This window comes from Aotus nancymaae, unplaced genomic scaffold, assembly GCF_030222135.1.
Source record: "Aotus nancymaae isolate 86718 unplaced genomic scaffold, 86718_ANA_hifiasm-v0.15.2.pri h1tg000014l, whole genome shotgun sequence".
Classification (NCBI taxonomy): domain Eukaryota; kingdom Metazoa; phylum Chordata; class Mammalia; order Primates; family Aotidae; genus Aotus; species Aotus nancymaae.
This window is the reverse complement of record NW_026988425.1, coordinates 16,838,893-16,863,052: the sequence shown is the minus strand read 5'-3', so window position 1 is coordinate 16,863,052 and position 24,160 is coordinate 16,838,893. Positions and strand designations below refer to the sequence as shown.

General features: G+C 42.0%; 1 protein-coding gene across 1 annotated transcript in view; it reads left to right on the top strand.

Annotated features, from left to right (window-relative positions):
• RETREG1 (reticulophagy regulator 1) overlaps positions 1-24,160 on the top strand; it is a 143,180-nt gene that overhangs the window by 46,433 nt on the left and 72,587 nt on the right. Inside the window, exon 3 of the mRNA XM_064375880.1 lies at positions 7,095-7,125. Within this exon, the coding sequence (XP_064231950.1) occupies positions 7,095-7,125 (31 nt within the window). The remainder of the gene's footprint in view (positions 1-7,094; positions 7,126-24,160) is intronic.

Genomic DNA, 24,160 nt, shown 5'->3' with positions numbered 1-24,160 from the left:
TTCTAGACCCTGCATTTCTGATATTTGTGTAGGCATATTAACTAATTCATCCTTTGAACAGGAGCAGATAAGGCTTTGACTTAGCTGTTTTCAATATGATAATTTATTGAGTTGATGTTGTCTTTATAGCTACTGCTTCTGGGCAAAAGGTTTGTGTGTGCTGGTTTTTCTCTTGGCCTTAAGAGCTATTTTAAATACCACTTTGGTATTTAAGTAGGCCTCAGTGAGGATAACAGTTAAATATTTATTACATCTCACGTGATGAAACTGGGCCACTGGAAAATGGACTAGTTTATGTAAAAATTTTCTCTGCCTCAGTGAAGAAAAGCAACTAATTCAGAGTTTAAAAACAAGTGATGGTTAAATAAATTTAAAAAAATGAGTTGATAATGAAACATGAATTAATTTTAACATTAAGTTTAAGAGCAAGAGCTTGGTTTTAAAAAAATTTTTGTCTGGGGTGCTTTTTGAGTAATTTAATTGCATTACAAATCTGACTCAAGCCTTTTGCATATTTGGAGGGGCCTCTTTTACCAATGTTTGAGCTAGTTTTTATAAACTTGGAAAAAGCCCTCCTGGGAATAATTAAGCCCCATAAACCTAAATGTAATAATAAGATAGATTTTATCAGAAATAGCCACGAGGAGGTTACAAAAGATGCATTTAATTTCACTAAATGCACCCCATGTGGAGGGACACTTTTGGTAGAGGTCTGAGTGGGCTGATGCTCAGAGAACTGCCTGGATTATATTCCTGGCAGGGTTATCGAGGCCTGCCCCATGGGAGGCACCCATCTCCTCCCTGATGGCAGCTAGAAAGCAGGGATGTAAGCTGGTACGGGTTTACTATCATGGTGTTCTAGGGATCTGCTTAAAATACAGTTATGTTTTAAGTCTCTACAGTTTTTAAAGCAAATCATCGTGTAAGACATCTTTAGATTGTTTTACATTCGTGTGTTTTCAGGTTTGAAGATACTTCATTCTCAGGATTCTGGGAAGGCAAACAAATTTGGTTTTGTTCACTTTGTGCCTTCCACGAATCTGTGGATTTTAGCTATATTCTTCAACGCACTCTTCCTTCTCTCCCCTTTTTCCCTCTCTCTCCATCGTCACTTTCCTTTTTTGTGTTTCAGGGAACAGACACCTAACTCCCCAGTTTCAGCCCAAGCAGGCACTTGTTCTGATACTTACGCATGTATCAAGGCCGCCTGGAGGTGGGGCATCTCCTCGCATTAGGGTTTCATGCCAGAGTTGGTCGGTGGATCAGTCCGTGGCGATCCTTATTTATCTGCCTTGATTCATATCTGACAGAGGAGAGCCCGTTTTTCCTGACTAGACTTTGTAATATTTTCACCCTTTAGGAACTCCTTCAGGGAAATCTCGGAGATAAAGCCAATCGTAAATTTTATCTGCAACCATTTTAGCTTGGTAGAGTAAGCTAAACATGGATTCAGGAAGCAAGCTGAGCATCTTAATGTTTCATCGTGCATCAGATTTGGCCCTAGTCTGGGCACAAGTTACAAGGAATAGACATGTGTGGAAGGCCAAAGATAAAGCTGGAAGACTTTACAGCTGTCCTTTTCTCTCTCCAGGCCCTTCACACACAGATCGTTTCCACTGTCAATTCATGGGCTTGATATTCATGCAGATGTGGAAATTTCTTACTCACAAATTGCAGGAAACCTTTACCTTTCAAGGATTCAGTCCTTGAAAAACAATTAAGGTGGTAGAGTTGAAAGAACGCCAGCCTAAAGAGTCTCATCTTTGAACTAGTTGATTCCATTCCCTGCCTGTGGAGAAGCCCCATGATAGACTGCATTTGTTTCTGTGGCTGTTGTAATAAATTACCACAATCTTGATGTGTCATAACAGCAGAAACGTCTTCTCTTAAAGTTCTAAAGGATGGAAGTCCAAAGTCAATGTCACTGGGCCCAAATCAAAGTGTTGGCAGGGCTGCACTCCCTCTGGAGTCCCTGGAGAAGGATCCGTTCCTTGCCTCTTGCAGCTCCTGGGGGTTGCAGAATTCCATGGTTGGCAGCTGCATCACTGCAGTCTCTGCTTTCACAGTCACCTGACCTTCTCTTCTGTCTATGTCAAATCTTTCCATCTTCCTTTTGTCATTACACTTGTGATTGCATTTGGGGCCTACCTAGATAATTCAGTATGATTTTCTCATCTCACATTTGTTGACCTAATCCTATCAGCAGAGACCCTTTGTCCATATTAAGTGACAATCACAGATTCCAGGGATTGCGACTTGATATCTTTGTGAGCTATGAGTCAGCCTCCTGTACCATCTGAACGTCTCTGTCCTGTAAAATGGCAGAAACCATCCTCATACCACAGGGCTTTGTAAGAGGGCAATCAACGCATCAAATAGAAGTGACTTCGGCACAGTAGCCGTCTACTTTGCCCAGCTGACATATCATCAGGGCCATATGGGGTTTATGCATTCCTGGGTCAGTCCATGTTGAGCTCTTTTCTGTGCCGATGCCCATTCTGGGTGCTGGGCTCCCCTTGGGGAAGCAGTCCCAGCTGGCCTCTGTCCAGCTAGAGCCTCCCCTCAGTCCTGTACATCAGGTTTTTGCCCAAGGCCAGGCTTTGAGTCTTCACCGGATGACATTGCCCTAAGTGTAGCATTTCTACTGCATGAAAAATAAAAAAATAGAAAAGATTCCTCTGTCTTCCTAGAGCTCTGTAGCCTGTGCTGAAGAAGCCCTGGTGCCAGCTTCATCCTCCTTCAGTAGAGTCTCTTAGGACAAAGGCCCATTGGGGAGCCCTGTGAATAGTTGGCAGCAGCCCCATCCCGCAGGCCTCCTAGCGCAGGGCACTGCTGTGGTGAATCAGTCTCTGCAGGGGACAGTTTGGCTTCACATTAGATCCAGATGCCGTTACGGTAACTCCATGGCTTCAATCAGAGCTGCCGGCTGCTCTTGTTAGATGCCCCGGCTTACAGCAACGGCAGTGGCAACGAAAGGACAACCAAGTCAGCTGTGCTCTCCCCTTCCGTCTTTTCCAAGTTCTCTGCTTCCCATGTGTTCTCGCTAAAAGTATGAAATTTTATTGTTGAGAGTTTGAGTTTAATTGTATCCTTCCCCCAGTTATTATTTTTGTTTGATTCTCTCATGAATTTTTAAGTGTACAGTATTGTTACCTGTGCACGTTGTTGTACGGCAGATGCCCAGCACGTTTTCATCTTTGATGACTGCAACTCTGTTCCCATGGAATAGCCAAATCCCCCGTCCCCCATGCCCCCTTCCTCCAGCCCCTGGCAGCCACCATTCTACTTTCTGCTTCTATGACTTTGACAACTCCCAGTTGTTATCTTTGATACCATCTTAGGTGCTTAATACGAAATAGATGGACCAGGCCAAATGCGGTGGCTCATGCCTGTAATCCCAGCGCTTTGGGAGGCCAAGGCGGGCAGATCACTTGGGGTCAGGAGTTCAAGGCCAGCCTGGCCAACATGGTGAAACTTCATCTCTACCAAAAATACAAAAATTAACCAGGTGTGGTGGTGGGCACCTGTAATCCCAGTTACTCAGGAGGCTGAGGCAGGAGAATCACTTGAACCCGGGAGGCAGAGGTTGCAGTGAGCAGAGATCATACCATTGTACTCCAGCCTGGGTGACAGAGCAAGACTCTGTCTGAAAAAAAAAAAAAAAAAAAAAAAAAAGCAGTGATACCTTCTTGAGAGTGAATCTTTGTGAAAACTATGGGAGCCCATGCCTATTTTGTATTGCCGGTGAACATCCTCTCGCTGTGATGGATTTCTCTCTCTCCCTCTTTCTCTCTCCTTGTTGTGTACCTTGAGTGTGTGCTTCCCTGCATTGCTTTGTCCGAGTTCTGGGGAACTCTTCTGTGGCCTGGAAAACTCCTCCTGCATCCTGAAACTTTTCCTTGACTAGCTTCTTTCTCTCTCATTGTGGTAGAACTGGTCATTTCTGCCCCCAGCTTTCTTTTCTTTCTTTCTTTCTTTTTTTTTTTTTTTTAATAGAATTTGGGTCTCACTCTGCTGTTCAGGCTGGAGTACAGTGGTGTGATCGTAGCTTACTGCAGCCTCGAGCTGCTGGGTCAAGTGATCCTCCCACCTCAGACTCCCGAGTAGCTAGGACTACAGGTGCATGCCACCACACTTGGCTAATTTTCTTTTTTAAGTTTTTATAGAGATGGGGTCCTGCTTTGTTGCCCAGGCTGAGCTCAACTCCTGGCCTCAAGCGATCTTCCCACTTTGGCCTCCCAAAGCACTGGGATTACGGGTGTGAGCCAGTGTGCCTGGCCGCCAGCTCTCTTGAAGATCTCTAGCTACTGCCCTGTTCTGTGGGAGGAGGGCTCAGTGGGTGGCCCTGTGGCTCCCCACAGCTACCTGTGGAGCATCTGCAACCACTGCTGCTTTATACTTTCCTTCCTGTGAAACCTACACTGTCCATTGATGCCTGGCCTCAGCACCCTGGTTGCTATCAACTGTGGTCTCGGTAAGGATTGTGGCCCATGAACTGTAGTCCTTCCTGCACTCCCCATTCTCTGTCATTCCAACTTGTACTCTGATAGCTTGTCGGACAGCCTGGATTTGGTTGCCTATCAGGTAGCCTCATCTTTGATCTTGGCCTTTGGAAGCACCGTGTCTGCAAGACCTGCAGAGTCTGAGAGTGAGTTCTCAGCGCACCCTCTCTTCATTCCTCACTGGCCTCTTGTGCCTGGTGAACTAGCTCTTTGACTCTTGGATGGACTCTTTCCCTGCTAGGTCTCTTGCCACTTGTACTATTCCTCAGCCCTGTCTTTAGACTGATTTCCTCCCTCTACTCAGCTCTCTCCTGGTCCATGCTCAATGATTACAGAGATGCTGTCCTTACTGTTCTTTTTTTTTTTTGAGATGGAATTTCGCTCTTGTTACCCAGGCTGGAGTGCAATGGCGCAATCTCGGCTCACCGCAACCTCCGCCTCCTGGGTTCAGGCAATTCTCCTGCCTCAGCCTCCTGAGTAGCTGGGACTACAGGCATGTGCCACCATGCCCAGCTAATTTTTGTATTTTTAGTAGAGACGGAGTTTCACCTTGTTGACCAGGATGGTCTCGATCTCTTGACCTCGTGATCCACCTGCCTCGGCCTCCCAAAGTGCTGGGATTATAGGCGTGAGCCACTGCGCCCAGCCTGTCCTTACCATTCTAAAGGTCCTTGTTTCCTTAATCCATCAGCCATACCCATTTCTTTACTTTTTAAATAATGAAACAAACAAGCCAATGCCCATCCTATACCATTATCTACTTTCTCCACTCTTGGCTCCAGGGTTGTTAGAGAAATGTCAAATGACAAGCTGAGTTGATGCTCTCCAACTTTCCAACTTTAGTTGAGACCTCACTATTGCTCACAGTCCTCTGGGTTCGAGTTCTCAATTTGTTTTCATGTGCCACCTTCCTCCAGCAAGTTTGAAGAAGCTTATTTGAAACATAAGCACAAAACTGTTCAAAAGAGGTCTAGAAGAGGAGCAAGAATCTGACATGGTAACCATGGTAACCATTGATTGAGCAATAGATTTATCCTCATGCTTACTGGCAGCCAAGGCAAAAAGGGAAACCAGATGAATCACGCAATTCTAATTATCTGAAAAAAAAAGTGAAGCAAACAATTTCGAGAAACTTATTTCTGGAAGTAAAGGTTAAGAAGGATTTATCCCACAGATCTTTGATAGGAGATATTGAAAAACATAACAGACAACACCTTTGGCTTTTTTTTTTTTTTTGAGATGGAGTTTCCCTCTTGTTGCCCAGGCTGGAGTGCAATGACACGATCTCAGCTCACTGCAACCCCCGTCTCCTGGGCTCAAGTGATTTTCCTGCCTCAGCCTTCCTGAGTAGGATTACAGGGATTACAAGCGCACACCACCACACTTGGCTAATTTTTTTTGTATTTTTAGTAGAGATGGGGTTTCTCCATGTTGGTCAGGCTATTCTTGAACTCCTGACTTCAGGTGATCTGCCTGCCTCAGCCTCCCAAAGTGCTGGGATTACAAGCATGAGCCACCGCGCCCGGCCACCTTTGGCTTTTTGTTAGATGGAAAATGCAGAAGCTTCCTCATGGTCATTTCTTATAGTGAACTGCATTAAAGCTGGTAGCTGGGAGTATAATATCAAGATATAGTCAAATAAAGGTGTTCATTGGAAAATTAAGAAAGTAAATTAGATCTAGGTGTGAATATGTATATGTGTGTGTGTGCGTGTGTGTATTTTCTGTTCATTTCATTTGCACCTATATAAAAGTCAAAACATCTAAAGAACGAATAGATAAAAATCTCCTGTTTTCAAATAACAGTTCTCTTTTGTCAGCACCATGTCAAGACTCACCTTAGATGCCACTTCTACTACTGGCACTTTTTGAGCAGCTGCATTTTCTGTCTTCCCTGAACTCAAATGGCATGAGCCTCCCTCTTGTGTAGTTAGTTCCTATACTGCCTATCTTGGTTCATATTTACTTGGGTGCATATTTTATCTGCCCCAGGGGACAATGAAGTCCCTGAGGCAGGGTCCATGTATTATAGAGTATCCTGTCTCCCACAGTACCCACCCAAGTGTTTTACATGTAGAGGGGTCTCAATAAATATATGTGGACAAATTGCCTAAATTTGTGGCAACATGGTGCCAGAAGTGTGCACTGTATGACATGATGGTGTCCTGCGTGTTAAAGATCTGAGCATTCCACTTTATTTTTTATTTTTTTGAGTCGGAGTTTCGCTCTTGTTACCCAGGCTGGAGTGCAATGGCGCGATCTCGGCTCACCGTAACCTCCGCCTCCTGGGTTCAGGCAATTCTCCTGCCTCAGCCTCCTGAGTAGCTGGGATTACAGGCACGTGCCACCATGCGCAGCTAATTTTTTGTATTTTTAGTAGAGACGGGGTTTCACCATGTTGACCAGGATGGTCTCGATCTCTTGACCTCGTGATCCACCCGCCTCGGCCTCCCAAAGTGCTGGGATTACAGGCGTGAGCCACCGCGCCCGGCCCGAGCATTCCACTTTAAATAGCTTGGGTGAGTTCTAAGTTGAGACATCTTTCAGGAGAAAATTCCTCTGTTAAGTTTCACATTCTGCTTCTCTGTTGCAGGTGCACAGTTGTGGAGAAGCCTCAGTGAAAGGTAGGGAACTTTCCTTCCATTTGCGCTTCATGGAGGGAGGGTGAGGGAGGGAACTGAGCCACCAAGATGTAGCTCTGAAATAGAATTTTAGTGACAGGAATCTAAATCCAGGAATAATTTACCAGAGTGGGAAAATAAAGAAGTTACATGGAGGCCAAGGATAAAATTGAGGCTCACTCTAGGAAGTGGTGTGTATCTTGCTATGATACGGGCAACATGAATTTATGAGAATTGTAATGTGTGAGGATTTAGAAGGGAGGGGAGGGAGGAAGGCATTTTCTTTTGGGATTTCCGTTCAGACTTCATTTTTTGGATGTGAACAAAACTGCTGTGTTGGGAGAACAGGGCTGCACTCAGTTGGAGAAGGCTTCTGGAATGTTCTTGAGGGTTAGCCATGCTGTCAGTTCAGAGCACTGTGGGGCAGGGGGAACACAGAGACGGGATGAGAGGCTGTGAGGGTGCAAGAGATGCTGACCACCACTGGGATCCTTGCCCAGCCCAAGGCAAACATCAGCTCTTTTTATGTAACGTCCACCATTCATTCATTCTATGGTAAAGAGGCTGATTCCAAATGGACAAGGAAAGGGCTGGGGCAGTTGATTGAGGGGACCACAGTGCACTCCACCAGCTGGGTGTGTGAGAGGCAGAAAAATGAGTGGAGTATGGGGAGAATATTGCAGTAAAATGAATTTTTGTAGGAATTGATTTTTTAAATTTCTGCCTTAAAATATATTTGTATTACTTAAAAAGGATGGCTGAGGAGCCTGACATGTATACAACTGGACATGACGAAATGAATTGTGTGAAAGGAGGACAAAATAATGCCTTGAAAAATCTTATAAAAAAAAATCACCCAGGCTGGGTGTGGTGGCTCATGTCTGTAATCTCAGCACTTTGGGAGACCGAGGCGGGTGGATCACCTGAGGTCGGGAGCTCGAGACTAGCCTGACCAATATGGAGAAACCCTGTCTCTATTAAAAATACAAAATTAGCCAAGTATGGTGGCACATGCCTGTAATCCCAGCTACTTGGGAGGCCGAGGCAGGAGAATCACTTGAACTGGGGAGGCAGAGGTTGCGGTGAACCAAGATCACACCATTGCACTCCAGCCTGGGTGACTAGAACAAAATTCTTTCTGAAAAAAAAAAATCACCTGGTATTTTATATAATGCACCTTTGGAAGCTGTGCTTATGGAAATAAGGCTTATTTCAGCTTTAAAGGTTCATTTCATGATCAATTTAAAACTGCTTTCTTGTTTCTTCATTTCAAATCCCAAATATTCATGGGCAGAATGCAGACTTGCCAAGAGAGAAGGTGACACTGGGTATAAGGAGAGAAACGTGATCCTTGGTGCTTCTCGCGGAGGTGGGGGGTGGCCTGGGAGGGTTGGGCTGGCCCCAGGGAGGAGCTGGCGCAGGTTCTGGCAGGCACTGGTCTTGCCCCGTGCTCTGATCTGTGTGCTGTGCACAGGCAGGTTACGGTTCTCTTTCTATTTTATAGAAACTTGTTGGAATGTCAAGATAGAACTCTAGATTACTCTTATGAGATAGGGAAACAGCCATGTGTTTGCAATTGATTAAAATATATTTTGGGTTTTACTGTCTATCTGCTTCCATGCTTCACCTGCTTTTTCTACATTGTCATCTTTTAGGGAAAGCATTTAAGTCAAAAACTGTAAGAGAATGTCTCAGCTGGAAATTGGATCTGCGTTATGCATTATAATGTTGGAAACCAGTAAAAGACATGTATGGAGACAAGGGATTTCATACACAGTTTGTTCAGTATGAGTTTCTAGAATTATTTTAAATTGAAGTTGTGCACAGGCAATAATTTTCTTTACTGATAGGGTTTTATCAGTAGTAAAGAGGAGGATAAAGAAGAGAATGAAAAGCAAACTGAGAATTTAAAATCTGATTCCTAAGCAGAAAATACATTTCTGACCCAGCAGTCTAGAGAAGATAAATACTGCTTATGTTTAGATTTCTTTTAAAAATGAATAACAGAAAAGTTTGTATCCATGTAATAAAATAATTTGTGTAATTGGAAACAAATTTAAGGTATCTTGTCTAATGGATATGATGACATAATTTCTACAATCATGATAAAATATGTACAATGACTCATTTAACAAAAGCTTCCTCTTTTCTTTTCCAGTATTTTAATTCACCCAACAAGTAAGGTTTGAAATACATGAAAAAAAGATTTCTATTTTTAGGCTTTATGGATAGAAATAAAGATTAATTTAAAAAAACTTTTCAATAGAAAAACATTTCTATCTAGTAATATAAATACATTTTACCCACACAGATCATCTTCGTAAATTAATTGGTTAATTTAGGAATTAATAATTTGATAAGCGGAACTGGGATAGGGTGAGCATGGCTCTCATTTTTGTTTGCCAGATCCATGTATGTTAAAGACATTTATGGGCCAGGTGTGGTGGTTTACATCTGTAATCCCAGAAATTTGGGAGGCCAAGGTGGGCAGATCGCTTGAGCCCAGGAATTTGAGACCAGCCTGGGCAATGTAGGGAGACCCTGACTCTACAGTAAACATAAAAATTAGCTGGGCATGGTGTCGCATGCCAGTAATTTGAGCTACTTTGGAGGCTGAGGTGGGAGAATCACTTGAACCCAGGAAGCAGAGGTTGCAGTGAGCTGAGATCACACTACTGCACCCCAGCCTGGGCAGCAGAGTGAGGCCTTGTCTTAAAAATAACATAAAATAAAGACATTTACTTTGTTCCTACATCTAGTATCTAGGCTCTGAGGAGTGATTCCTGCTATCTAAACCTCTAAGACATAGATTTTAAATATGAGTGAGATGGATCGAGCTCCGCTAATCCATCAGTGGGTTTGAATCTTGCATTAATTGGTTCTCTCACACAGGCATTATTTTTTTTTCCATGCTTTTATTTTAAAAGCAAGATTCTGATATACATAATGAATCCATATAAAAATTCACAAATGGTGGCTGAAATGCTGTCAACTTTCAGCCCAATACAGTACAAATCCACAGTTATAATGCATAAACAATTCAAAATTAAAGTTTATAATGGAAATGTCAACAAGTCGTAACTACTACACATTACTACTGATGGGTTCCACTATACTTGAACCAGGCACAGCACATTTTTAAAAACAGTTTTAGATTTACAGAAGATTGAGAAGACAGTAAAGACTTTCCATATACTCCCCTAACCCTGGAAACAGTTTCCCCCATTAATAGCATCCTACATTGGTGTGGTACATTTGTTACAATTAACAAAGCAATAGCGCATTCATTCTTATTAACTAAAGTCCATGCTTTATTCTGATTTCCTTAGTTCTTAGCTGATGTCACTTTTGTGTTCCAGGATCCCGTCTAGTATCCCACACTGCATTTATTTGTCATATCTCTTTAAACTCCTCTTAGCTGTGCCAGTTTTTGAGACTTCTCTAGTTTTGGTTGATAGGGGCAGTTTTGAGGAGTACTAGTCATTGATGCCCCTCTTGAAATTTGTCTGGTGTTTTTCTCATGATTAGATTGAGGGTATGTGTTTTTGGGAGACAAATCTCAGCGGTAAAGTGTCATTTCCTTCATCCTGTCAAGGGTACAAGCCATCAACATGTGTTATGGTTGAAGTAGTGTGCGTCAGGCATCTCCCAGTTGGTTTTCTTAAGCAGGAGAATCTATTGGGGAAACTGAATTAAGATCTGAAGGCTGCTGGGGAAACTTGAGTTAAGATTTGAAAGCTGTTGATGAGAACAGAGCCAGGGATTTGGATCTTTGCCGATGATGGCACCCTTAAGGCAGGTGGGGTCTAGGCCTGTGCCCACCTTGGGGCTGGCTGTTAGGACCCATGTCCTAGTCCTGCCCGCCACAGATATTCTGGGCTGCCTTGGGTAAGCATCTTAAGCTTTCTATGCCTGGGTTACCTCATTTGTCAGGCAAGGAAATTGATGCTTTCTCTCTAATGGAGGTTGGGGAAAGATGAGACAAGTGGAGCTAGTGCAGTTTCAAAGGGTTTAAAAAAGGATTCCATGCTCTTTGACTCAGAGTTCTTTCAGATTTACTGATAATCAGTTTGACTGGTCAAGGTACTATCTCCCCTTCTTTCCTGCACCCACAACCCTTCTAATGCATCTAAAATGTGCATGTGAGAATTTCTGCTGTGTGCTTTCTCTTAATTCAGAAGGTGTTTGAGCATCTAATGATTATTTGGCAAAAATATTAGCACGGCAGAACCAAAGGACATACTTTGCTAACTGTTAGGTTTGGTCAGAGACTGAGTCGCTATCTATTTTAGGGCTTTTGTTGGAAAAAAGTCCTAACAAAGGCTTTCTCTCCTTTGGGAAAGTGCTCACATGCCCCAGAGAAGGCAGGCTATGGAAATACCATTTATAGGAAGGGTTTCGTTCATTCTAGAATTGCCTAGGTGTATATCCAGGTACAACTGACTTTCGTCCTGGTCCCAACCCTACAGCTCATGCTCCTGCCGACTTCACTTCTCTTTGGGCATCAGTTTTTCCTCTGCTTAGTGGGAGGTACAAGTGAACGGTTGCAAGTATCCCGTACAGCCTGTATGATGTATGATGTACGTATATGATGTGTGTGACGGTGCAATTTGAGGGATTTATTGTCCCTTTCTTCAGAGGCGGAGCACAGATTTCACAGGGTCAGTCTTTCTAGAGCCAGCAGGGATTAGCAAGGGAGTCGTGAGGTTTTTTGCCTCTAGCTTGGTCAGATCGTGGGAGTCCTCAGACTTTTTCCCTCTCAAACTCTCAGGGGGAAGCAGTTGTATGGTCCTGATTCTTGCAGTGAAAAGCTCTTTTGTTTTGTGGGCTTCCAGATAACTGCCAGTGAAAATGCTCTAGCTGGTTCTACGCTTTCAAGTGGCAGGGGATGGGGCGGGGGTGAGGCAGGTTAAAGGTGGAAAGGTGAAAGGAAGAATCTTTGGTTATAAAACCCAAGTCCTTGATATTCACCCAGCTTATAGGCCCAGAACAAATTGGAGCACTTAAATCAGAGATGTCTAACACATTAAATTCTTGAGCACAACATGTCTAACACATTAAATTCTTGAGCACAACATATGTCAATTTTAAAAGTAAAAAGTCATCTAGTGTTTGCCAGATTGTCTCTTCTGATGAATGGAACTTAGTGAGAAAAATGCATTTTTTCTATATATGACTCATATTTTTATTTATATCAAACTTGCCTGGAATTCCCAAATAAAAAGCATTAAATATTTACCTGATAGCTTAAGAGGTTTGATCTCTCACCACGCTAAGTGTAACAGTAATTCTGACATTCATGTGTTGAAACTACTGGACTTCACAGTTTGAATTTGTTCTAATGTGTCTTAAAGTCACCTTCTAACTTGCACTTCATAATCTCGTGCCTGTACCCTGTAACTTGTACAGTAAGACTTGAACCTTGTTAATAAGACATCGTATTTGAAAGCTATATTTTTTAGTTTTGTGTTCAGTCACAACTATAGACAAAGAGCCACATCTCTATGAGTTTTAAAAGAAAATCTTGCTGTGACAGATACATTGGTGTCTTAGTCTGTTTCGTGTTACTATAACAGATTATCTGAGACTGGGCAATGTATAAAGGAAATAAATTTATTGCTTATCCTTCTGAAGGCTGAGAAATCCAAGGTCAGGGGGCCGGCATCTGTTGAGAACCTTCTTGCTGTATCATCTCATGGTGAAGATGGAAGGGCAGGAGAACCTGAGAGAGCAAGAAAGGGCCAAACTCTCTTTGTTGTTGTTTGTTTTATTTTTTTAAGAGATAGAGTCTTGCTCTGTCACCCAAGCTGGAGTGCAGTGGTGCAATCATAGTTTACTCTAGTGTCAAACTCCTGGGCTCAAGCAGTCTTCCTGCCTTAGCTCCCTGAGTAGCTACGACTGCAGCCATGCACCATCACGCTCAGCTCAAACTCACTTTTATTTTTTTCATTACTTTTTTTTCTTATTTATTTTCAATTTCTTTTTTTAATTTTTGTTTTTTCTTTCTTTTTTTGTTTTTTTCTCAAATTCACTTTGATAACAAGCCCGTTGTCGTGATAACTAACCGACTCCTGCTGTAAAAACATTAATCCATTCATGAAGGCAGAGCCCCCATGTCTTAATCACATCTTAATATCATCATGATGGCAATTAAATTTCAACATGAGTTTTGCAGGGGACGTTCAAACCATAGCAATTAGATTAAAGGAAAAATCATCCCTCAAAAGAATCAGTTAAATTCAGAATATGCTGAAACATATGCATTATGCGTAAGCGTATCTGTGCTTGGGTCAATCTTAGGCTGCCGAGGCCTAGGCAAGCCTGGGAACTAAGCGCCAGTCTTACAGTCTGTACCCTGCCAAAATCAAAACCCGAATAGGCCTTTTATTCCTCTTTTCAAAAATAATAATTGAGCACAATTCTGCAGTCATATATTGCACAATGGAGAGTCAAAGCCCTTTTCTTCCTCTCTCAGAAGAAAGAACGGATCTATTCATTGACTGATAGCATGCCTTAGCCAGCGCTGCTGGGATCTGGTCTGAAAGTTTCTGCAAGTTCTACATGGAGTTTCCAATCTGTGGTTACTTTTTTAAAGTTGTGCATTGAAAATTAGTTCCATTGAAGACAAGTGTGAAACAAGGGGATGGAAATGGGTTTTCGAGCTGTTTTGGAAAAAAAGAATATGGAGAACTGTAGTTATTATTTCTCACCATCAGTGGTTTACCTACATAAAAAATTATGAGTTTTTTAAAAAGTCTCATGCTGAACACGTAAGGGCCACGCTTTTCTCTGAAGAGTCTGTCTAACTCAAGTAAGTACATGCCTACAATGTAAGTTCAAGGGAAGAGCCTTCTAGGAAATTGATGTGGATCTTTAGGACAGCAACGGATATATTTCTTGAGGCATTAAAAATAAAATGATGGCCAGGTGCAGTGGCTCACACCTGTAATCCCAGCACTGTGGGAGGCTGAGGTGGGCAGATCACCTGAGGTTAGGAGTTCAAGACCAGCCTGGACAACATGGTGAAACCCTTTCTCTACTAAAAATATAAAAATTTTCCGGGCATGGTGGTGGGCACCTGTATTTCCAGCTACTTGGGAGGCAGGAGAATCACTTGAGCCTGGGAGGTGGAGGTTGCAGTGAGTCAAGATGGTGCCACTGTACTCCAGCCTGGGTGTCAGAGCAAGACTCCATCTCAAAAGAAAGAAAATGAAACAAACAGTACATGTAATATTCTAGTTGCTCCATTGACAAGGGTGATACATCTTCAGACCTGTTCCTGATTGCATGTTCCTTCCCCAGGTAACATGTTCTCCTTAAGTTCAGATTTGTCAAGTCAAAACATAGAAAATGAGGGGATCCAGGATTTTGTGGGTCTGGCAGCAGTGGACATTAGGCAGCTCATAAATGGCGTAGTACTCAGGACTCCCTAAGCAAAAGGCACTCAACGTTGTATTTTCTTATAATTTATAATTTTTGTTGTTTAGGATTGTTTTTGACATTCCTTTAAGTTAATGTAATTTTATGACAATCACCCATTTTTCATTATTTTGGGGCAACTTCATCCTTGCTTAATTAACAATGTTTCCTGTGGCAGTGCCTTGGGTCTGCACAGCTGCTTGATAACAAATGAAAGGAAAAACTCTGATGGCTTTATCAATGTTTTCAGATTCTCATAACTCCAAGCTTACTAGGTTTGATGAGTTAGCAGATCCTGACTTATGGAATTGAAATGAGTGAAGTTCATTTATAAATATGTAAAATAACTAGGCTAGAATAATTGTTACCTAATAAGATATTTGCTTCAATACATTTAAATTATAAAAGAAAAAATGATTAGTAGTTAACATTTCTCATAACTCACCCTGTCCTGTGTTGCAGTTATATGAATATAAATTAAGATTTTGCAGGTGGTTAGAAGTCTATTTCCCTATTATTTATTTATTTATAGTCTCCAAACACTGTTACTTGTAGTCATATTTGCCGAGTAGCATTTATAAAATAACTTTAATTTTTCCCCTAATTGTAAAGGTAATACAGTGCTAATTTAGGAAATCAAAAATAAAGGAAACTACACAGAAGAATGCCCAGATCACTTAGAGACCCATCAACTAGAAATTAAACTCACTTTCCAATTTTTAGTTTATTTTCTTGCAGTCTTTTTGTAGAATTACATATGTGTTTGTTCATTTTTCCATCCTTTCAACAGATGTTTATTGAGTACCTTTATTGCCAGATCATCTTCTCAGCATTTTCGAAAGGAAAAAAATGTGAAACAGGCCAGGTGTGGTGGCTCATGCTTGTAATCCTAGTACTTTGGGAGACTGAGGTAGGCAGATTGCCTGAGCTCAGGAGTTCGAGACCAGCCTGGCCAACATGGTGAAACCCCATCTCTGTTAAAATACAAAAACCTAGTCGGGTGTGGTGGTCCGTGCCTGTAGTCACAGGTACTTGAAAGGCTGAGGCAGGAGAATCAGTTGAGCCCGGGAGATGGAGGTTACAGGGAGCCAAGATTGCATCACTGCACTCCAGCCTGGGTGACAGAGTGAGACTCTGTCTCAAAAAATAAAAATAAATCAATAATTCAACAAATCAACAGACAAACAACTTTGTCCTTCTAGAGTTTATGTTCTAGTGAGTGAGTCAGAAAATAATTACTGCAATATATAATGTTAGATGGTGAACTGAGAGGTGGGTAGGGAGTGGAGAGGGGCCAGGGAGAGTCCAGTCTGTGATCTGGTGCTCAGGAAAGACATTACTGAAGATTTTTGAGCAAGAACTTGAAGGAGGTGAGGTTGCAGATCATGTCTGTATGAGGAGCTTCTAGGCAGCAGGAACTGGGAGTGCAAAGGCCCCGAGGCTGGGGCTTGTGTGAGGGTGACTATTGTGTTATACCAGTAGGTTTTGTTTTATTTGTTATTGGTGGTATGTATCCCTAGTGAATGGGATCAGTAGAATATCATGTAGCCAATAAAGATCATAATGTAGAAGAATATAAAGGGACGTGAAAGGTCATCCTTTATTGCTAATTTTTTTTATCAAAAATTGTAGATTTAAAGTGTGGTCTCGCATGGGGCACCAGCTGTGACCTCCGTCACGTCGGGGTCACCTCCTGAGACGTTGATCACCACCTGCGGAGGTCTGTCCTGCAGACCCTGACTCAACAACGGGTGAATGAATGCACTTTCACACCCATTTCAGTGATTCAGAAGGGCTAGGGATGGTCGTTGGCTGCTTTCAGAGGGGACTGCAGCCAATTGACCAAGACCCTCATCCCATCCTCACATTTTGTTCAGTAAAGATTTTATAACAGAGGTTCTAAGTCAGCACGCTTGTGGATAATTAACATGGTTAAAATAGTGGTTTTATGAATGATAAAAGCTTTAGTTTCTGGGGCCCAGAGTAAACACTATTAATGGGTAATACCCCTTTGATCTCCCTCTGAGAGGGACATCCAGCACAAAAGTTTCCGTGAGTAAACAGAGTAGAAACAAAGGGATGTGGGGTAAACAGACTTCACCGGGAAAGCTGCTTATCTCTCTGTCTTTCCCTATGCAAATATAATTGAGCCGGCTACCTTCAGCCTGTCCCAATAAAACCTTTTGGCCTTCCAAAAGAGACTATAAGCTATAACTTTCCCTAATATTTTTCTAATATTTTGCCAGCCACCCTGAGTGCATCTCAACATTAACGTAAGTACAGTTAGGTATATGCGCAGTACATCACAATTGTATGCTGGCACATAAAATGTAGTTATCTCAGGGTGAGGGGAATATAAGCGTTTTTTATTTTCTTGATTTTGTTCACCCTTACTACATTTTCTTCTATAATGAACATTCTTATATCAAAAGGGGAAACAAAAGACATTCAATGAAAAGGAGCATGTCCCAGCAGGCAGAGTGAATATGGGGAGGTGACACCCAGCACTCACAGGCAGCAGCGCCCAGCATTTAGATCACCGGAGTGCCCAGGGCTCTGGCTCCTGAGCTTCTGTGCAGAGGCAGGCTCTGGTTACAAGGAGAGAGACTGGCAGGGCCCAGTCATAGGAATTAAAGGTCAGGGACAAAGTCCAGAGAAACAAGCAGGGCTCAACAGAGAGGTTCCAACCTCAGAAATGGCAGCATCATTCCAGGTGGGGCCCAGCCAGGCCGAATGTCTTTTGACATAAAGTCTCACAGGATTGGGTGAAGAAAAATGATTAATTTCCAAGGCCAGGTGAGGATCAAAGTTCTTATATTCTTGCTTTCTGAGTCTCAGAGGCAAGCTCAAAGTTGAGCCTCCAGATACAAGTGACAGGGTCAAATGAATATTCCAGTGACTTAGGTGCAAACCCCAAAATCTTTCAAGATTTGGAAACTCTTTATATCATCTAGAATAAGATTGGAATCCTATCCTTGTGCTCCGAACTGTAGTCTTTGGACAGTGTGAACAAGAGGGAATCCAAGAGGTCATCGTGTTTTCTTTCAACAACCTATCCCTGGGTTCTGTCAGTGGGCAGGGCTGTCTGTCTGTCTGATGGCCTACCTATATATGTTCCTTAGGTACATGTTAGTGACCATATTGAATATATTGAAGGATATTTGTAATATACACATAAGTTGTAAAACATTGTAATAAATGAATATACATGAACCTATCATCCAGTCAGGACTGATACAGTCGCTCCTCCCCTACCCCATCCTGCTGCCTGCCAGAAACAGGCATGGTCCTGAATTTTGTGCCCCTCATTCATTTTCTTTTCAGAAAAACCCCACTTAAATTTAAATGAAATATGAGTATTCATACATTTAAACAAAATCTAAATATTTATATTTAAACAAAATCTAAATATCTAAACAAGGTATGTTTATATATTCAAACAAAATATAGTTATATATTTAAACAAAGTATGAATATTTATATATTTAAATTGCATATATATGTATCCCTAAATAAAGTTTTTGTTTTTGAGGCATATAAAAATGGTACCATATTTATGTACTCTTCTAGGACTAGCGTTTTAACATTTTAGAAACATTTTTTAAAAAGATCAGTTGTGTTGCTGTATATAGCTATAGTTCATTCATTTTTTGTGGTTGTACAATATTCCATCATGTGACTATATCACAACTTATTTATCTGCTGTTTTTTCACTGAACGTGGATTTTTTTTTTCCCAAGGTACCCACTGTTTTTGTTTCTGAGTTTACTATATGGCAGTACAAATGGTCATTTAAAGGAAAAAGGTAAATGCCTAATGCATAAAGTGACCAGTTTCCAAAGCCAGGATATTGTATGTTTGAAAGATTGTGTAAAATCTATACCATGCATGGGTTGTGACACCTAGCATGGAAATATTCTTGCGAGTTCTTGTGGGGTTTTTCTGTCTTTAGTCTTTGCATGCTCAGGGTGTTCTAGGGCTGGCTGCCACTAGAGGGGGTGTGAGCGATGGGACATCTGTTTCAGAGACGCTAAGAATAGTCTGGCTACTGCAGAAACCCAGCCGCCTGGTCCAAAGTGTGATTAGAACCTACACATTTCAGGAGGGCAAAAACATTAGTATTGTTCTAGTTACAAGAAGGAGTCCAGTGAAAGGTTACTTCTGTACCTGTACCTCTGTGCACAGGTATGCATGGATACCCACGCTTTACAGTAGTAGGGGGAATGAAAAAAATGAACTGGGACTAACTAAGAGAAGTGATTGAAGTATGGATCGATGGAGAATATGAAATAGAAAGTGTGGGTGGGCAAGAAATTCACAAATAAATGACATCAATCAATGACAAATGGTTGTGCTTTTTCGTTGAAAAACAAGCTAAGGATCTGTGAGGTCTCTGAGAATTAAATGGTACTTTGAGTTCATGACACTTTTACTGCTTGTTTCTATCCACTGTCTTATATAAAATCTAAAAGTCTTTCCTTCTTCCCTCCTTGCTCTTTGACTTAGTATTTTCCTTTTCTTGAGGACTCTAAATCACCTTGAATTGTGAATCCTAGAAAATAGTTTAATTTGCAAGTGATTATGTAGAAAGAGGGGGTATTAGTGAGTTGTTGGCTCCCAGGCATAAATTGACCTGTTAAATATTGAGGGCAAATGTTCCTGCTTGTTGGAAGAGTGTACAGGAGCCGTGGCTGCCAAAGTATGTCTTCCGTACCATTGTGTGTTTGGGCAGGCTGAATAATCCCATCCCCACCAAAGAAGTCCATCCTGTAACTTAGAAACTGAATATGTGACCTTGGATGGCAAGAGGGACTTTGCAGATGAGATTGAGGATCTTGAGATGGGTGGATGATCCTGGAGTATCCAGGTGGCCCCATGTCATCAATAAGGTTCTTTTAAGAAGGAGGCAGGTCAAAGAGAGACAATGTGAGCCTGCAGGCTATGACTATGGAGCATGGGACCACGAGTCAAAGAAAACAGGTAGCCTCTAGAAGCTGGAAGAAGCCAAGAGACTCCATCTCCCCCAGAGCCTCTGGAAGGAATGCATACCAGCAGACCCAGATTAGAGTCTGGCCACCAGAACTGTAAGATGATGAATTTTTGTGGGTTTCAGACACTAAATTTGTAATTGGTTACAACAGGAACAGGAAACTAATCTAGCATTTCTCATGATGTGAAAGAATCAGCTTTGATTTGAAAACGTAGAAGGCAGGAGAGTCTGATCTGCCACAAGGGGGCAGAGTTATGTCTGGGGGATAGGTGGACTGGGAAGATGATGGGTGTGGCTCATCATCCATAAATCTCTATTGGAAAATTGAAGATAGCATTAAGTAACTGCAAATGCTGGAGTAGCAGCTGGGGAAGTTGAATTCTAGGTACCATCAGTGCCTCCAACAGTGAGAGCATTGCTTCTAAAGGAGGAACCCAAGAATGTGCCCTTTATTTGACATTTAAGTCATATTTCCTTTAGCACTTTTTTTTTTTTAAATTTTAAAGAGGAGGGAATATGTGGGAAGGGAGAAAGTCGACGTTATTATTTAGAGGTATTTGGTCAAAAGAGGAAAAGGTACATCGTGTGGTACCCTCACTGAGTATATTGCATTATTACTCACGTGCTGTTTATTAGTTCTTCTGAAGGCTATTCTTACTTGTGCCTGTTTTTAATACCTGAACAACTGGGAGAGAGAACTTATAATCCTGCAGTCATTTGGCTTGTATTCTTGGAGAGTATTTTTAAACTATAACATTCAGAGCCATCTCATGTCACTTTAAAGACCAAGAAGTACTTTCACTATTTACTTCTCCTGGACTACAGACTACAGACTTCAGATTTTCAATAATATTTTCACTAATACAGAAAATACATTTTCTAGATTGTTTTTGATGTTTTCCTTATTTTTAGGGGGTCAGTTACTACAGTCTTTAGTAAAATGAATGATATTTTCAATCATGACTCAGGAGTCATCTGCTCTGGAATAAAAACTGAATTCCATAGCTTATTAAGCTGAACATCCTGAAGTCAGAACTGCTGTTTATGTGGAATAAATTGCACATTTAAATACTTTTTCCCCCTGAGGCTAAGTTTGGATGAAATCATCTTGCTTCCAAGGACTTTTAATGGATGTATCATGCTTGGAATATATAATGAAGAGGCAGTAATTGAGAGGATGTCTAAATGGAACAGAAACTTGTATTTTTAAATTGAGAAGTGGGTCTGAAACTGATCTAGGGGGTCAAAGTAGGACTATCCCAAGTTTTCATTAAGCAGGAGTGGAAAAGCCTGCCCTTCTCCACAGTTTTACTTATATTAATATATGAGCAGTTCAGTGAATACACAGGTGATTGAGATGGACCATTTCTACTTCCCTAATGGAAGTGGGTGGGATGTGACCCTGGTTTGAGGGGTTAGCTTGTGCTCTTTGTGGAGGGCACTTGGAAAGTTAGTTAGACATTGCTTATAAATTTGTCTTGTTCTTTGATCAAGGCATGACAGTCTTCTGATAGTGAAGGAATATAGAGCTTGTAGTAAATGAATTTCCTCAACCTGGTTAGAATATGGGATCGATAATTTAATCAGTATCAGGAAGGTAGGTAAATTCAAGAGAAAGCTTTTCATCTAAATACTGCCAGCTGATTTCTGGAATAGGAAAAAAGGCCTTCTCTGGTAAGCAAGTCATTTTGAGAAATAGGGAGAGGCCAGTGAAAAGATGATGAGGCTGTTTGGACAAGGTTTTCAGCTCAGCTACTATGTCAATAACACTGTTGGTACCCAGCACCTAGATTTTGCATGGCCTCTTGGCCTGGGATTCTCTTTATTTTAGTTTGCTCAGGCGGCCATAACAGAATACCATATATTGGGTGGCTTAAATAACAGGTATTTATTTCTCACAGTTCTGGAGGCTGAGAGTCTGAGATCAGGGTGCCAGCATGCCTGGGTTCTTGGTAAGGGCTTTTCCCTCTTCCTGGTTTACAGAGAGTGCTCTGGTCCCTTCATCCCTTTATAAGGGCAGTGATCTGATCATGAGGGGTCCTGTCTCTATGATCTCTCCAAACCCAGTTACCTCTCAAAGGCCCCACCTCTAAATACCGTCGCATTCTGAGTTGGGACTTTTCTGTGGTTTCAATGTCTCCTCCCAAACCCATGTTGAAATTTCACCGCCAATGTAACGGTACTGGGAGATGGAGCCCTTATGAGGTAGTTAGGTCCTGAGGGCTCTGCCCTCATGAGTGCGTTAATGCTGTTATTGCAGGAGGGGACTTCTGATAGAAGAAGTTGGCCCCATTTCCTCTGCTTCATGTACTTGTGTGCCATTTGATGCCTTTCTGTCATGAAATGGTGCCACAAGAAGACCCTCACTAGAGGTGGCCCCTCAGTTTTGGACTTCCCAGCCTCTAAAACCATGAGCCAAATAAATCTCTCTTCTTTATAAATTACCCAGTCTGTGATATTCTGTTATAGCAGCAGAAAATGGGTTAAGATATGTTTACCGTACGAATTTTTTGGGAGGACACAAACATATATACCCTAGCACTCTTCTTCCCTGCCTGCCCCATTTCATCCTTTTGAATTTGATCATGAGGGTAAGTAGAGAGATTTAATTGGGTTGCTGCAATTCATACGAATGCAGAATTAGAGAGCTGGGTGAAGTTACACACAATCCAAGCTGCAGGAAGGGTCATGATGAAACAAAACTATGAAGAGAATCCACCTGTACTCAGGTTCCTGGAGAAGGGATTATTCCAAAAATTTTTTTGGTTAAGTAATTCGAGAGTCACATGACTTCCTTAAATTAAAAAAAAAAGTTCTAATTTAGACACCACCCCCGCCGCCCACTGCTTATTACCATTGAGTGCTGGGGCCCTTGAATGCAAGGGATGTTCTAGAAACTTTGGTTTGGACCAAAGAGGACTAAAACCAGGTTAATAATGAATACATTATGACCCCCTCATTTGTTGTCCTTTTCTTTTTATTGTATAAGGACTGAATATGGCTGGGTATGGCTGGGTTATAACAGACAAGCATAAAATCTCAGTGTCATACGATGCACATTTATTTCTCGCTTATGTTTCTGTGAAGCAACTGGGTTTAGCCTGGACTTGGCATTAAGATTTGGGTTGCCAAAGGATTGTAAATCGTTCTATTATAAAGACACATGTACATGTATGTTCATTGTGGGACTGTTTACAATAACAGCCGAGTGTCCATCAATGATAGACTGGATAAAGAAAATGTGACACATATATGCCATGGAATACTATGCAGCCATAAAAAAGGATGAGTTCATGTCCTTCACAGGGACATGGATGAATCTGAAAACCATCATTCTCAGCAAACTGACACAGGAACAGAAAACCAAACACCACATGTTCTCACTCATAAGTGGGTGTTGAACAATGAGATCACATGTACACAGGGAGGGGAACATCACACACTGGGGTCTGTTGAGGGGTGGGGGACTAGGGGAGGGATAGCAGGGGGCGGGGAGATTGGGGAGGGATAATATTAGGAGAAACACCTAATGTAGGTGATGGGGGGATGGAGGCAGCAAACCACCATGGTATGTTTATACCTGTGTAACAATCCTGCAAGATCTGCACATGTACCGCAGAACTTAAAGTAAAAAAAAAAAAATTTGAGTTGCCTCCAAGCTTACTCCACAGTCTTGTAGCCTCATTGGACCAGAGGCTACTTAAAGTGTGCTATTCTCATGGACAAAGACAGGAGGGGCACAAGAGCACACACCCAGTAACTCAAGCACATTTCACACCTCCACCTGCTGGTATCCAGGAGACCTGAACAACTTACATGGCCAAGTCTGACGCCAAGAAGGAAAAAATACCTTTGGCCACACAAGGCCATGGCGAGGTATGGACGTATAACACCACTATAAGAGAGTAAAGAATTGAGTCTTTTTTTTTTTTTTGAGGCGGAGTTTCGCTGTTTTTACCCATACTGGAGTGCAATGGCGCGATCTCAGCTCACCGCAACCTTCGCCTCCTGGGTTCAAGCAATTCTCCTGCCTCAGCCTCCCGAGCAGCTGGGACTACAGGCGCGCACCACCATACCCAGCTAATTTTTTTGTATTTTTAGTAGAGACGGGGTTTCACCTTGTTGACCAGGATGGTCTCGATCTCTTGACCTCGTGATCCACCCGCCTCGGCCTCCCAAAGTGCTGGGATTATAGGCATGAGCCACCGCGCCCGGCCAGAATTGAGTCTTATAATTTAATAGGATATTAATTTTTTTTACATTCTTAGATAGGAATTCTTTTCATAGAGTTATGTGTTTTTCTGTATTTGGTGTCTTTCAGAACTCTTCAGAATAGTTTTTGATGTGTAAATAGATACACATATTTATGTGCTTGTAGGATATAAGCTTATAAGTCCAGTCTCCCCATTTATTCTTAAAGATGGCTGCTTTAAATACCCTTTTTTTTTTTTTGAGACGGAGTTTCGCTCTTGTTACCCAGGCTGGAGTGCAATGGCGCGATCTCGGCTCATCGCAACCTCCGCTTCCTGGGTTCAGGCAATTCTCCTGCCTCAGCCTCCTGAGTAGCTGGGACTACAGGCACACGCCACCATGCCCAGCTAATTTTTTGTATTTTTAATAGAGACGGGG